The sequence below is a fragment of the Hippoglossus hippoglossus genome, chromosome 4 (assembly GCF_009819705.1).
Source record: "Hippoglossus hippoglossus isolate fHipHip1 chromosome 4, fHipHip1.pri, whole genome shotgun sequence".
Classification (NCBI taxonomy): Eukaryota; Metazoa; Chordata; class Actinopteri; order Pleuronectiformes; family Pleuronectidae; genus Hippoglossus; species Hippoglossus hippoglossus.
In genome coordinates, this window is record NC_047154.1 from 3181191 (window position 1) to 3196636 (window position 15446).

Genomic DNA, 15446 nt, shown 5'->3' on the forward strand with positions numbered 1-15446 from the left:
GTGTGTGTGTGTGGTCAGTTCTCTGTGTTAACGTTAACACAGCAACAGCATGCTGACCCAGAGGAGCTTCAGAAAGGCCGAAGCCCACTGCACCTCAGGGTGAGCTCTCTGATCTGTTTCTCCATTCACTACATACCAGCTTTGATGCCTGTTTTCATCTCATGTGTTTTTCTTTATTATAATTTTTTTTGTACATATTTCAGTACAACATAAACAGAAGAGAAGAAAGTATAGCCTTTGGGTTTGGTCTTTATCTTAAAATTGACATATTGGTCTATTGGTCTTGTATACATTATAATGTTAAGAAAATAATAATTTAAATTGGAAAACAATGCTATGGGACATATTCAATTAGAAAGTGTTATAAAGTGTAACCAATACTACAAAAAACAAGAATGATTCTGTAATATACATGTACATGTACACACATGCATTTTCACCAAGGTGCTATGTTATGTTTCTTCCTTTTTTTCAGAAGCAAAAGTGATATCAATTGAATCAATAGAATATCAACAGCCCTTAACGATTTTCTTATTTAGTTGTTTGAAAAAAAATGCAGATTTATCCATCTGTTAAAACAAGACTTTGTTGAGCAGCAGCAACAGCGGCCTCTGCTGCCACAAGTGGTAAAGACAAGAGGCGATGCATGCTACGCATGCTGAATATACCAAAACCAGGTAATACGTTGTATTAACACTACTTTATAATGACATCATAATGTTGTTATCCATACAATTAAACCATGATTACGAATGGCTGGTTAATCTTTATGTAGATTGTGTGTCTGATTTAATTGGTTGTAAAAGTTAAAGCATCAGTACACTATATGACCATTTTCTGACTTCATAGTGATGTCATAATGTCATCACTCCTCCTACTCATGTCAAGTCAACATTCAGCTGATCTGTTTCACCGAAAACCTCTAAAGCCACAGCGGCTGAGGGCTGAAATGAAGATGATAGGAAATGGTCTCTTCACCTCTGCATGATGTCCGTACCTTCGACACTGAGATGGTCTGTGCTTGTCTGTGGTGTGTGACATAGTGCTGTGAAATGTCCCGTACTTCTCCCAGGAGATCGTAACAAGTCAACCCACGTTGTGTAGTCAATGAGGTGTTCAGGATGCAGAGTGGGGAGGTCGGTGCCATCGAAGTGTTTTTCAAACTGCTTATTTAAAGTATAATAGTTTCATTATTTGCATATTATATATGAAGTTGCAGCCAGGGGATAAATCACCTAACCTTAGCCTACATATGGAAGCAAGGGGAAATACGCTGCTGAGAGACAGAGCCAGGGTAGCTGTTTCCTCTTTGTTTTCATTCTCCAACAACACTATATTTATCAAACACATATCAACGTGATATCAATCTCCCACAGTGTCGAGCTCTGCAAACCCAGAACAAATCACATTGGTGTCTGAAACCCCAGGTGCTTTATACCTTTATGTTCATCAACTTAATTCTAGTTTCATATTTCTTGTAGGAGGCAGCTAGCCACCACTAGAGGTCCCTGTTTCTTAACATAAACCACACCAGTGTCATACCTTGACTGAGGTTTATGGACATTTATTTTAATACATGGACATCTGGGCTGCTCTGGTTTCATTTATAATATTTCCAAATATATAGCCTATTCTCATGCATGTAATATGTGCAGTGTGGTTTTAGTTATTTTGTACATCCCATCTGTTGTTCTTGATTTCTTGTCTCTGTGTCTTGTCTCCTCCTGCTCACTTTTCCCGTTTCTGTCCCTCACAAACACTGTCTCTCTCCTTTAAGTCCCACAGACAATAGCCACCAGACTCTGATTATTAGTGTGAGCACTGTGAGGCAGTGTGACTGTTATGGCTGCCCCTCACTCTGCACCATGGGAGTCATGCTCAGAGCTGCTCTGTCCCTGATAAACACAATGTCACATGTTGCCTAGTGGACACCTCTTAACATGCCATGGGATTAAAAGACAAAATGAAAACCAGGAAACCTTCTGTCTTCTGCAGCATTTGAAGGTAAGAATTGAGAGTTTGACTGGATGACAGAAGGAAAAAGCTTTTTGACTACGTTCCACAAAAATTTAAAGAGGGGGGGGTGCTATTTCAGTGACTGAAATGAAAGCTAAACCAATGCCCTGTGTCCTATGTGGGCTGTCTTTTAATTTTGCCTTCATTAGGTTGCTCATTCCCATGATCTTTCTCTGCAGCATTTTAAGACCTAACTTGTAGCCATACACCCACACTGGAAATTTAAAAGAAGATAAATGTAAAGAGCTTGTCACACTGTTTTACATAATAAATCACATCATGGTGAAAATGTGACTCCCATTCAGAGAGGAAGCATTCAAATCTCTGCAGTTAAAGTTGCTGTAATTGAAATAATTGTATTATCTATGAAATAGTTTTTATACTGGAAAATGGAGCAATCGACCACATGTAATGAAATGGGGGTTTCAGCTCTATGAAGCATTTTAACATGTTTAAAGCTCATTGGTTGGTTTTACAGACTGTAGCTTCACTGCTCTGCTTCACCCTCACCGCTCTGATCAGCATCATCTTTGGCTGCATCAGGCAGCAGTTTTCAGCCAAAACCTTTTAAAATCCACTGTACACTTTCTGTACGGCACCAAACAGCTAACAGACAGAGTCAGCAATTCATATTTCCATCAGGAGTTTGGGGAAAGTAGAACAAAGTGGAAGTAGAGTGAATATTGGCCTTTAATTCATCAAGTAGCTAGAACCATGACTCTTAACCAGACACAGAAGCAGCTTCTCCCCACAGGCCATCACTCTGATGAACACTTCAACAGTCACACAGTGTACGTATGTAATATACCTGTACATTAGTCAGCCAACAAAAAGCCCAATTTGTTATTATTTATTATACTGTTACTCAATTCAGGTTTACACATACATATCTCCGACAATATAAATCTAAGCAGACTGTATATACTGTACATTACACAAACATCATAAGATTCACCTACTTTGTATATATATGCATCCTGTAATAACCTATACTGGTTCCAGCAACTTTGCACTCTGCACCATATGAATCACCTTCCACATGTATATAAGTAACCTGTACGTTAATGATCCTCTGGTTACAATTCCACTATATCCGCGAAGTAGTAATATTTCTGGTCCACCCTTGCACATCGTGTTTCTCGTTGCACAGCTGTCTTGAGCAGTTTAACTCTATCTGCACATAGTAGTTTATGTTATGCTTATTTTGCTAGTTTCTGTTAGTCTGTAGTTAATTGTATGTATATCTGTAGAAGTACATTTAGTCAAATTCCTAGTATGTGTACTCATACATGTCAAATAAAGAGGATTCAGATTTATCTTAATCTGGCTCTGTTGTCACTAATAGCTAATGGTCAGTCTCAGCATCGTGACAAAAATATATATTTTCATATTAAAAAACCTAATTTACAATATTTTCTTTCTTTCAATTCAAATTGTATTTCATGTAAATGTATACTTTGTGGCATCGTAGGTAAAGTTTGACTAAGTTTCGGTGCACACGCTGCCGTCACACAGCTAGACGTGCCTTCCATGGACTCACTTTAAATTGGCTGCCAGTCTCTCATCTTCAGTCCTAATCAATCACAATCAATTCAATTAAATTCAATTATATTTGTATAGCACCAAATCATAATATACGTAATCTCAAGGCACTTTACACAGAAGGTTGCAACCTTAAACATAACAGAGAAACCCAACATTTCCCACAATGAGCAGCACTTTGGCGACTGTGGAGGGAAAAAACTCCCTCCGCGACAAAAGGGTCAACTGCTCATTCGCCTTCCCATTGAAAGTCCTTAAATTGGCCCAATCAACCATAAGCATACGTCACATTTACCCTCTCGCTCCCACTGGCCCGTAACCCCATTCTCTTCTTCTTTTCCTCGTCCTAACCGTGAGCATGAACGCCCCGTGTTGCTGATTGTCTTGTGTGGCTCGCTCAGAGCATTTTGGTTTATTTCCAATCTTCAGGCTGTATAGAGCATCACATTTTTAAACACACAACCCAAACAGACAGCTAGCAGACCATGGAGAGATATCCACTGAATTCAATGAGAAGTAATTTGGTTTACAGTCTCCTACTTGAACAGAATGTGTAGCCATACTAACGAGTGCTTGTCCAAAGTGTTTACTGTCACGACATGTGCAATAATGAAGGAATAATTAAAAATCTGGAAAAATACATTAGAAAGTGAATCCCTTTCTTGTTCATTAGTCTTAAAATATTTTGTCCAAACTTGAATGTAGGTGACCAACCACCAAGCTACTGTCAGCTCTGGTGATAGTGTAATTTACATGCACTGCAATGACAGCGGTCTGGATCGTTCCACTAACGGTGCGTCGCTGTGAGGTGCCACCAAGTCTGGTCTGAACCATTAACACCAGCTGCCTGTGCTCCTCGGCCATTAGCACTCACTCCAACACTGACAACAGAATATGTCTCAGACAAGACAACATTAATGCTATTTACAGTGCATCACACTGTCCCGTCCGCATGTCCCTCTGTCTTTTTCTCTCCTCGGGCCTCAGCAGCTTTGCTCTCACTCTATTTCACTGAGTACACTGTGCTGTGGCTTCTAGAAAGATACTGGGCCTCTCCAGCTGCAGTACAGATATCTATCAGGAGAATTAACACATACTGGCAGACATATGGGAGATGGTAGTGGACACAACATACTCTTGTTCATTTTTTGAATTCAAGTGTGAATTAATGAATTTGTGTTTTTATCTTATAAATGTCTCCAAGTACAATCAAAAGATGTTATGGGGCCATGGTTTGTGAACAGGGATTCCAACTGCGACAAAACAACGTGGCAATCTGATGTACTGAAACATTTCTGAAAAATGCAGTTTATATAAATACGCAACTCGTTTTAGAAGAAGAGTGATGAGAAGTAAAATGCCATTGAGGTGGCTCTATTCCCCCAGAGCCTGGACACTGGTGGTGGTGAATGGGGCACAAAGTTCGAACGATTGATGAAGGCTTCTGATTGGACGGTTGACCAAGTATCCAGAGTTGAGGTGAGACAGGGGCGGAGGTGGGCCACTCATGAATGATGGAGCTGAACTGACAGCTGAACGACAGGAGGGAAAGAGAACATTTTAAACTTACTGGTGATTGGCTCAAGGTGAGTGCGTTGTGATTGCGATAAAAGACAGAAAGAACTGGTGGATCCTCGAGGTAGCAGGAAACTGTGCATGTGACAAGACAAGTTTAGAGCTTTCATGTCTTGATTGATACAACTAGGCAGCGTCAAATATATAATTTACTCGAGCTGATATTAAAAAATCCTAAATATAATTGTAGAGTTGGCAGGACTGCAGTGTGTGGAAAGATGCAGGCAGACATGGATTTACTGAATCCCGGGCAAAATAAAGATAAATGTAGTAACAGATTATTTTTGTAACTAGTCCACTGCATGAGTAGTTTCACTGTTTCGTCGGTAACAGCTGTATAGAGGCTGTTCACGTACATGTAGAGGGGGAAAGTGACAGCAGTTATTTGTGTTTGCAACAAGTTCATTTTACTGCAGCTTTATTTTTTAAAAGCCACAACTCTTTGATTCGAAACATGGCTGAACAGCTGTGTGAGACAATCCCTGTTGTCAGTCAGGTGCCAACAGACAACTGCTGGTTATACACACACACACACACACACACACACACACACACACACACACACACACACACACACACACACACACACACACACACAAACGCATGCCATGCCTATAAACCTTCCGGGAAGAGAACCATGACATCACTGCTGAGATGCACCCTGCATCAGTGCGTAGGAGGCACGTCTGTGTGTCTGTGAGCTGTCACTGAGAACCACAGCACCTGTGCCGTCACCACGCCACCTGACGGTCCCACCTTCCAGGAAGGCTGTGAGGTTTATGTGTCAATGAGAGACAAGTGGCTCATGAACCATGTGAGATTAATCCAGTGTGTGTGTGTGTGTGTGTGTGTGTGTGTGTGTGTGTGTGTGTGTGTGTGTGTGTGTGTGTGTTTCGTGTGTGTGTGTGTGTGTGTGTGTGTGTGTGGAGATCTTGGAGTGAAGGGAGGATAGAGCATGGAAAAAATCTGTGCATGTGTTTGTATGATGTATGGCCTCATCAGAGAACATTCTTTAGTGGTTTTAACCACACATGACACGCTGCCCTTGGCCTTTTTAACAGTTGTCAGAAAGGTGAATATATGGCTCTGTGTGTGTGTGTGTGTGTGTGTGTGTGTGTGTGTGTGTGTCCAAAACACACAAAAAGACATGTATAAACCTCTATGGTCTCTTGGCATCTGATGGGCTATTTGTAAAACACATGGCGACGTGTATGTAATATATATACATGACATTACACATGATACCATTCATGTTAAAGTCTCTGAAGAATATTGTCCAAGTGCATGTGCATCCAGACGATGACCCATTTCATTGAATCATTATTGTCCATCTCTTCCTCTCTGCTGTCTTGCAGCTTCCATCTCTCGATAAGCTTCTCTTGTCCACTTTTATTTTCAGTACAACAGTGTCAGCTGGACACTAAACACACCACACCGTAATTCAATCTGGACTAAGATGATATTAACTGAAACATTTCTCGCCATAATGTTCCAGTTCCATTTTTTATTTGTCAGCTTACACTTGTGCAGATCATTGGTATTGATAATTTGGGTTGGGTGTGTAACCTAACACACACCATCATCTACTAACCAGTCAAGTATAAAAAAAATGGGTGTTGTGTGACTCAATTTCTGGTTTTCAGGAAATCAATCACTACTCACTATATAGTCCACTATATTTATATCTGAGCAATTTATTCCATCAAACATTGCCCTTGCACTGAATGAAAGAAAAACGGTCAACAGATGAAAGGAGAGAGAGAACGGCATGATTTGAAAAAAATTGTGTCATTTCTAAATTAAAAAAAAAGAATTAAATAGAACACAGCCTCAGATGTGACTCAATAGAAGCAGCAGCAAACATAAAAACCTTCACTGAAAAGAACCGAAAGTTGTGACAAAAAACTCATATTTTCTGTTTATTCATGTGGGAAGATACAGTCAGTCAAATGCGTTGTGACTGACTGATATGCTTTGTTTTAATTGTTAGACAACAAGGATGAACTTACTGGCACAGAGAAAATGACCCGTATGGTACTTTTACATTTTTCGATAAGCTCAGTATAGTCCTCTACGTGGAACTCTCTATGCCATGAGTAGGAAGGAGGGAGTGAGTGATTTTGGACACAACCCTGGACTTGAGTCTGACCCGATTCCTGGTTTTTAGGACCCACTTGAGCATTGATGACTCAGACTTGAATTTGAGCATTGACTCCATTTGGAGATGAGGGTGCAGACTTTATGTCGGTGTTTATGTAATAGGTCACAATACTATCACACAAGATATTGATTTCTACATTATAACTGTAACATTGTTAAATTTCATGCAAGGGCAGACACGTGTGTTTACCAGCCCACATACATATTCATGGGGGGTACCATCAGTTTGTGCTGAGAAATGATGGCACTATGTCAAAAGAGATGCTCAGTACTTTGTGCTTTGCTTCCATGGATTCAGATTCAGACTCAGACTTAGCTCAGACTCTTTTTATTGTGACAAAGACTCAAACACTGGGGACCAGAGACCCGACTCAGAGTGAGATTTAATGAGTTAACTAAAACACTGTTTTGTGTTTTTTACCACCTGGTGAATTTCAGTCTAATATTCATATTCTTCTACATCTTGTTTGGTCTCAGAAGTATTTCTGCATTAATTTATATTGTTAGTACAGAGAGTATTGTATTGTACGACGGACTTATAGGAAGAAAGGAAATTCTGACATTTCAAGAATATAACCATAATATTAGAATATAGTCATTATATAATGGCCGGCCTCCCCTGTGTATATAAGCCTCTGTGCTTCCCTTTGTCTTTGTCAGTCCGTCGTCTAACGTCACCTTTTCCTCGTAATATGACGTCTTTATTCTCAAAATACACCTAAATAGTTTTTCTTCAATGTGCTCCAGAGAGTTTATCATAACCTTCAGCCTCTATAGCTGCTACATGGTTTCTTTCTTCCTTTAGCTCATCAATAAACTTGTCTATCTTCACTGCTAAGCAGGTACAGCTGGTTTATTGTGGAAATGTTGAAGTTATACTTCCTCCAAACCTGCATGTCCCCCCCCCCCCACACACACACACACACCACCCACATCCTCTCTGACAGATGCTGATGAAGCTGACGTACACTCACGCTAAATAGACCTGATACCTCAGACAGAACAGAATCACAGTCATTAAACACTTGTGGATTATAGCTGGAGGATGGCTTAGGCAATTTTCATTTTTCTGCAAAGAAGAATCCATTCGCAGGTTTTGTCATGAGTAACTTCCATTTTACCTCTGCAACTTTTTAAAAACTAGAATCGTTTTTGATTGCCGTCTTTTTAGTTTTCCTCTGACAGTAAATATTAGAAAAGCTTCCTCAATGTTGGGTGCTGCGTATCAGACAAGTGTATTTGTTTTTGTTTTAGCATCAAACAGTGAAGCCGGAGGAGCATTGGGTAGATGAAATGGGGAAAGCTTAGTTTGGATAAAGGTTAACATGAGCCGATGGACGGAGGTGTTGTAATGTGCAAGGTGCCATGTTTGGGGACGACTGCTCCGACAGTCTGACCATTGACTTCTGTCAGACACCACAGTCAGAGATCAGGTGAGCTCCATGTGGTCTTACCTCTGCAATATAAGGATATGCTATGCTTTTGTAAAATAGGATGTTGGAACCTGGATAGTGATAGTTTATGTTGTTTTCAGTTCACATATGACTGGATTGAGCTATGACTGATTAAGTTTTGTGTTTTGGTTTGACTGAACTCAATGTCGTATTATTACACTGACCAAAGAAAATCAACATGTCCGTTCAAACAGAGGTTCTCAGATTTCTCTGAGGAACCTCTACAAGATAGAAAATATTCCAGGGGCCTCCTTATGTATGTCCATTGTAATAATTTGACATATTCAATTTTTTATGCTTCTACTCAGTTATGTGAAAGAACAACAAATTTGTTATGATCATTTTAATGGATAAATCTGGAAGCTTTTCATGGACCCCCTGGCAGTGTGCCACAGACCCCCATCTGAGAAATACTACATTAGAACATTTGTTTGTTTTTGCTCCTGTACACAGTTCACTACATTACATGGCAGTGTTCAGTATCGTGTAAATGAAATCATATTGTTTTACATCTCATTATTTGATGTCACTAATAATAATAAAAAAAATGATATGATTGTACCAAGCAAAGACAAAATTATCCTATTCTGGAAAAATACAAAAAAAACCAATAATCAATATTTAAATTTAATCGGATTGAATGAAATTCAAGCGTATGTAGCTCGAAAGCTGTTTAGCTATTGTCATATGGCCACTGTCATGCCTGACAATTGAGAAAATGTATGTATTAAAGTGACCATTGAATAAATGTAAACAAAAAACATTCATCAGTGTAAAAAAAGCAGCTTAAATTGTGAATGTGTTGTTAATCTTCTGATTCAGCTTGTGATCCTCTAATAGAGTTCAAATATCCGTCTTATATTTTGATAATTCACTTCCTGTCCCGGCACTAATCATATTATCACCAGTGTAATTTTCAGTGGACTCAAAATGTCACTGAGCCACAGCTCAGACCTCTCCAGTGTGAAAACTACCAGACAGCAGACACACACAGGATAGACAAATATCCTTCAGGTGGTCCATTATTCATGGTTGCGTTACTTTTGCAGACCGAGCATGTCTGTGTGTGTGTGCGTGTCAGTGTGAGTCTGTACAGAGTGTGTGTGTGTAGTGAAGCATGTTTCAGTCAATATTTGCTCCTGTCATGTTGACTGCTTCTGTGTCAGTAACCATGTGACAACAGCTCCATGATGTCATGGTGTGTTACTTCTTGTTCATGCTGAACGCACCACAGACTTATTTCAAGACTATGTCAAAAACATTTGGTCTTGTCTTAAATATAAAAAGAGCTGCTAATTTATTGAAAGGTTCAGTCAGCTTCTTCTGAATGATAAACAATCAGCAGAAAGAGGCCACTGCACCAGGGCCATGGTCCAAGAAGGCTGAGCTTAGTCTCTATTTAGTGTCCTTGGGCAAGACACTGAACAAAAGAGTTGCCCCTCATAGGAAAAAAAAGTGCTGCCCATATATGCACTGTATGAATGTGTGTGTGATTGGGTGAATGGCAATAAACTGAACTGTAATGTTCTTTGAGTGGTCATCAAGACAAAAAAATAGCTATATAAATACAGACCATTTACGTACAATAAACCAGTCAGTGTCATCTCCTATTGCTTTGAGAAGCCAGGTGCACTTGCACTGTGACATATTGCTTTTATATTTAGAAATGTAAGATAGAATACTTCTCTGCAGAGGAAACAGATTTGTTTAAATCCCTGTTTTTAATGTATTGCTTTAATAATTTGCCAATTTCATTCATTAATTCTGCTTTATGTGCCACCCTCCCATGCAGGTGCATCAAAACAACAGTGAAATACTGTGCCACTGACTTCAGAGCAGATTTACTTTTTTTTGTGCTGCCTCGCCATAGCAATGTAAAATGCATATCACCATATTAAGACCAACACGTCCATGGTGCTCAGATTGGCGAAAGCACATTTGGAAGTAAAACAATGTGGGTGCTGGACGGTAAATAATCAACTGTGTTGGTCTGAAAAAAGACACTTGCAGTAGGGTCAGTCTCAGTAGGTTTGCTGGCTTTGATATGTTTGTTTTTCATGATGGATGCACTCTGGACTGAAAGAAATAATAGCTAAGCAGAATGTTGTCATGTAAAGACCTGAGGGTGTGTGTTTACCACGCAGTGAGAAACTAAGACAGAAAGTATCAAAAATGAATCAAAACAAAAAGACGCGATTTAAAATAAAAACATTTGAATATTTGATGTTTTTTTAATCTGTTTTTTTAAAGTCCTAAGGTATGGATATTGTGAGATTATTTTTGCAATCATAACTCATCTTCACTGGCAGAATTGAAGAATAAATCCCAGCCTGCTGCTCCCATGGTTCATATACTGCAGTCAGAACCTGGTGGGAGGATTTGAGACATTGTGTTTGGCATTTGAATGTGATAGATAAAACCAAACTATCATTATCATATCATCGTTATTATTGTTGGTGACTTTAATATTCATGTCGACAATAATAATGATAGCCTTAGCGTAGCATTTATTTCAATACTAGACTCAATAGGTTTCAGTCAGTGTGTACACCAACCTACTCATTGTTGTAACCACACACTTGACCTTGTATTATCATACGGTGTCAAAATTGAAAATCTAACAGTACTTCCGCGCAATCCAATCCTATCAGACCATAATTTAATAACCTTCGATTTTTCATTATCAGAATGTATGCCACTAATAAAAAACTAATTTTCTAGTTGTCTACCTGATAGTGCTGTAGCTAAATTTAAGGAAATAATTCCAATTACAATTAAACCTGTATTATCCGTCGATATAACCAACAAATTCATTAAAAACCCTAGCTCCACTGAGATTGACCATCTCGTCGATAGCTCATTACGATTAACATTAGACTCAATAGTCTAAAATTATAGTGGCATCCGATATTGATGGTGGATCATGATCGTGGTGGCAGCTGACCATGGACTAAACAAGACTGCTTGATATATAATATTTCTCCTCAGATACTCGACCATTACTGACAATAATCCATCAATTCACTGACCTTCAGTTATGCTTCAAAATGTTTACCCTTATCAATGCTGCTAAAATCTAAAACCTTTATCTTGATGATGTTCTCCTTTACAAGTGACATCTACTGCACTTCTGTCCGTCTTGGGAGAGGGATCCCTCACATGTGGCTCTCTCTGAGGTTTCTACCTTCTTTTTACCCTGTTAAAAGGGTTTTTAGTAGTTTGTCCTTACTCTTGTTGAGGGTTAAGGGCAGATGATGTCACACCTTGTTAAAGCCCTATGAGACAAATTGTGATTTGTGAATATGGGCTATACAAATAAAATTTGATTGATTGATTAAAGATGCCATGAGCTCTATTGAGGAAATACTATCAATTGGTTGAATTTATACCAGCCTGGTGGAGCTGCACCTTTACTATAGTTCACCTGTGGTGCATTAGCAGTAAGTGACTCAACTGGCAGGCTTCAAATGAGTGTGTTCTACCCAATCCAAATGTTGTAGTAATATAATCTTATAATATAATTATACAATGTCTCAATAGGGTTTTATACAGTCTACTGAATCACCTTCACCTATATGCTGATGCTGCAGCTCCATCCAGCTGCATCCACTATTTATATAGTATTGTCAGGGTCACAGCCTTTGGTGGGAACATGTAGCAAGAGGGTCTAATTTCTGCTTTAAAGGCTTAACATCATTGATGTTACACATTCATTTTTTGCAAGACGCAGTGCTCGAGTTAGCATTATTTAATGCTTTACTCTTAATGTCTAGTAACCTTCACAATGGCAGCCTTCACGAGAATGTGTTTTCCCGTTTGTGCAGGCGCCCTTAAACTGTAAAGGAATGGCAGTTATGTGTTGTCGACTAGTTTACAAAGATAACTCTCTTTAGACAAATATAACACTCAGAGACACACACGCAGACCTGTGTAGGCATGCAGTCCGTCAACACACTCGCCCGCACATAAATCAAAAGAAACATGTTCTCAAGAAAGACGTATGCACACACACACACACACACACACATATGCACATCAGCCCCAATCAGTTAGGTTACATGTTTTATCGTCAGTTGACATGCAGATGCACTGATGTGATGTCCCACTGAATTAGTTCCTCAACAAATATTTAATGGTGTTACTCTGGATTGGTTTAATTAAACAACCAGAGTACAGTTCAAAGTCAAGGCAGCAGCCCAGTTCGCAGGAAATTACAGTCGTTTTGGAAAAATCTGCACCTCATGATTTACAGTCACTGCCAACACTCACTGGCAAAGTGGAATGTGGGGTCACCTCTATATGCAGCGCGGAGGAAAGTGGGAATGTGAAGGTTAGTGGTGGGTGGATGGGTGTGTAACATGTCAGACTGTGAAGTCCGTGCAGTGCTTGAGGGAAGATACACGGGAAATAAACACTAGATGAACACATACCAGGTTCACCACCTGCCTCTGCCGCATTTTTTCCAGGCTCATTCTCAGTCAGTCAGGACATTTATTTATATTAACACGATTTGATTGGCTAGTGCCTGCACATGGGTATTTGGCAGGCAAATCAAAGCAATGACACCATACTGCAGTTCACCAACACATGACGTCCCCACTTTCAAAGTTAATGGGAAGTTTTTCCATTGAAGCCTCCAACACATACAAGTGAATGCTCTGTTTTAGCCAAGAGGCCTTATCATAACCATATATATTTTAACCTTAAACTTATCTGGCATAAACAAAATCTCCTGACCACAATAGTTGCTATTTAAAGATACTGTAAAGATTCTGAATTCAACGAAATGTAATTCACTTGTGGAAAACTCTCAGAATGAATCTTTTGAATCAATTACAAGTGTTCTTTGAGCAATCTGCGACAATTCCCATGTCTAGGGGTCGCGTATGCCTTCCTGTTTACACCATCACGCCCATGCCCAGTGTACGAGAGTGGTCACAAGAGATGTGTTTTCTGGCATGTTTGTATAGATGGGGATTAAAACTGATACAGAGCCAAAACGCTTGCAGACATCATTTCAGTTAGAAAACGCAGGAACAACAGATCTTGGTCATCATGGAAACAAGAATTAACATGCAGAGTGTACCAGCAACAGCAAACCATACCTTTGCATACCTTAACGGATAATGTCTACTACTTCTTAGGTTAGGGTTAGGAAGAGAATATGAACAAAAGAAGTACTTCTTTAAGATTACAGGATGTTTGTGGTGATGGTTACAATAAGAACAATGAAAGGTTTTGAATAGGTCGCTGATAAAGGATACAACACAGACTATTGGCTTTACAAGGCAAACAAGCAGCAGGATCCATCACTCTTTATGCCATGGTGCCCTACTTCCTTCTTTGCTCCTGGCACAATGTCTACGGCCACCAGGCGTCACCCAACAATAAAACCTAACTATGGGTTGTGATAGGCTGCTGCACAGATGACCTATGGGCTGGTTTATCACAAGGACAGCTGACGACACTGTTACTTCTCAGAAAGAAGTGTTCGAATTGTATTGATGACCGACAAGAGAACCCTGTTAAGCCTGGGTCATAAACCATGATGAGGCATGCTGGGTCAGGTCAGTGCTGACATATGAACGTACATCTTGACAACCAGCTGAGGTTGTTTTCACCTCTCTGATGTTACACACACTCCTGTTCACTTCAGATCAGCCCAGCCCCTGATATTTTTAGCCACTGTTAACAGAACGTGTGCTTTTTGACTCTTTTTGTCATGTTTGTGGACATTACGATCATAGTTTTTGAAATCACTAACGTAAGGTAACGTAAAAGCCTTCTTGAGGTGGCCTCTTTTTCTCACTGTCTAACGGAGACTAACAGAGACTCACCAGGTTTTCAATTAACAATGCAAACCCATTCACGCCCCATCCATTCCCGACCGGGTATCAGTGAACCAAGCAGCCACTGCCAAGGAAATATTATACTATGTAATTTATTATTTATTCAATTTTATCTATTATTTAAATTTGTATATTTATTCTATTTTATTTATACTATAAAATATCTTCAATAACTATTTTCCTTGCTGGTTGACCAGAAGTATTTTTCTGAATGTTCATTGGAAATTCCTAAGTGTATCATGCGTAAAAAGGTATCTGTGATGGATGATCGTAGGGACAACCTTTAAAAAATATATTTTTGGACAAAATCATTTTTAGTCACACTAACCAAAACCACTCTATTAATTCTAGCTACATGGATTGTGTTTTACAACTTAGGAGGACATGTACATCACTTCCTCATTGCTCTTTTAACAGACCCTACCTCACTCACCGTATCTATGTCTTACAGGTGGGTCAGCACCTCTGGCAGCAAAGGTGGCAGCAAAGGTGGAGCAAAGGTGGAGAGGATGTTTCTTTTGGCAGGAAGTAAAGCAACAGATGGAAGAAGCGAACGCAGGTATTGGATCCCGTCTTACCTCAGTTTATTCTGATGACAAGGCAGAAATGTTCGTAAATGCAACGTGTTGCTGGAATTAAAATTTAAGACATTAAAGTTTTTTAATCATTTTTGCAGGTGACATGTTGAATTTGGAGTTGCAGTTTAAAGTTGAATAATTGAATAATTTTATTTTAATTTGCCTGAGGGCAGCCGAATTGCATGTTACAAGGAAGATATAATGCAGTGTAACTGTAGATGATGAAAATATAAATACAATGTGAGTTGATGGTGGATCCTGATGGCGGCAGT

At 39.4% G+C, this 15446-nt stretch overlaps 1 protein-coding gene across 1 annotated transcript in view; it reads left to right on the forward strand.

Moving 5' to 3' along the window:
- The window catches only part of LOC117759757 (calcium-activated potassium channel subunit beta-2-like), a 22690-nt gene continuing 7244 nt past the window's right edge, over window positions 1-15446 (forward strand). Inside the window, exons 1-2 of the mRNA XM_034582102.1 lie at window positions 1-99; window positions 15048-15155. Of these exons, the coding sequence (XP_034437993.1) occupies window positions 50-99; window positions 15048-15155 (158 nt within the window). The 5' untranslated portion in view covers window positions 1-49. The remainder of the gene's footprint in view (window positions 100-15047; window positions 15156-15446) is intronic.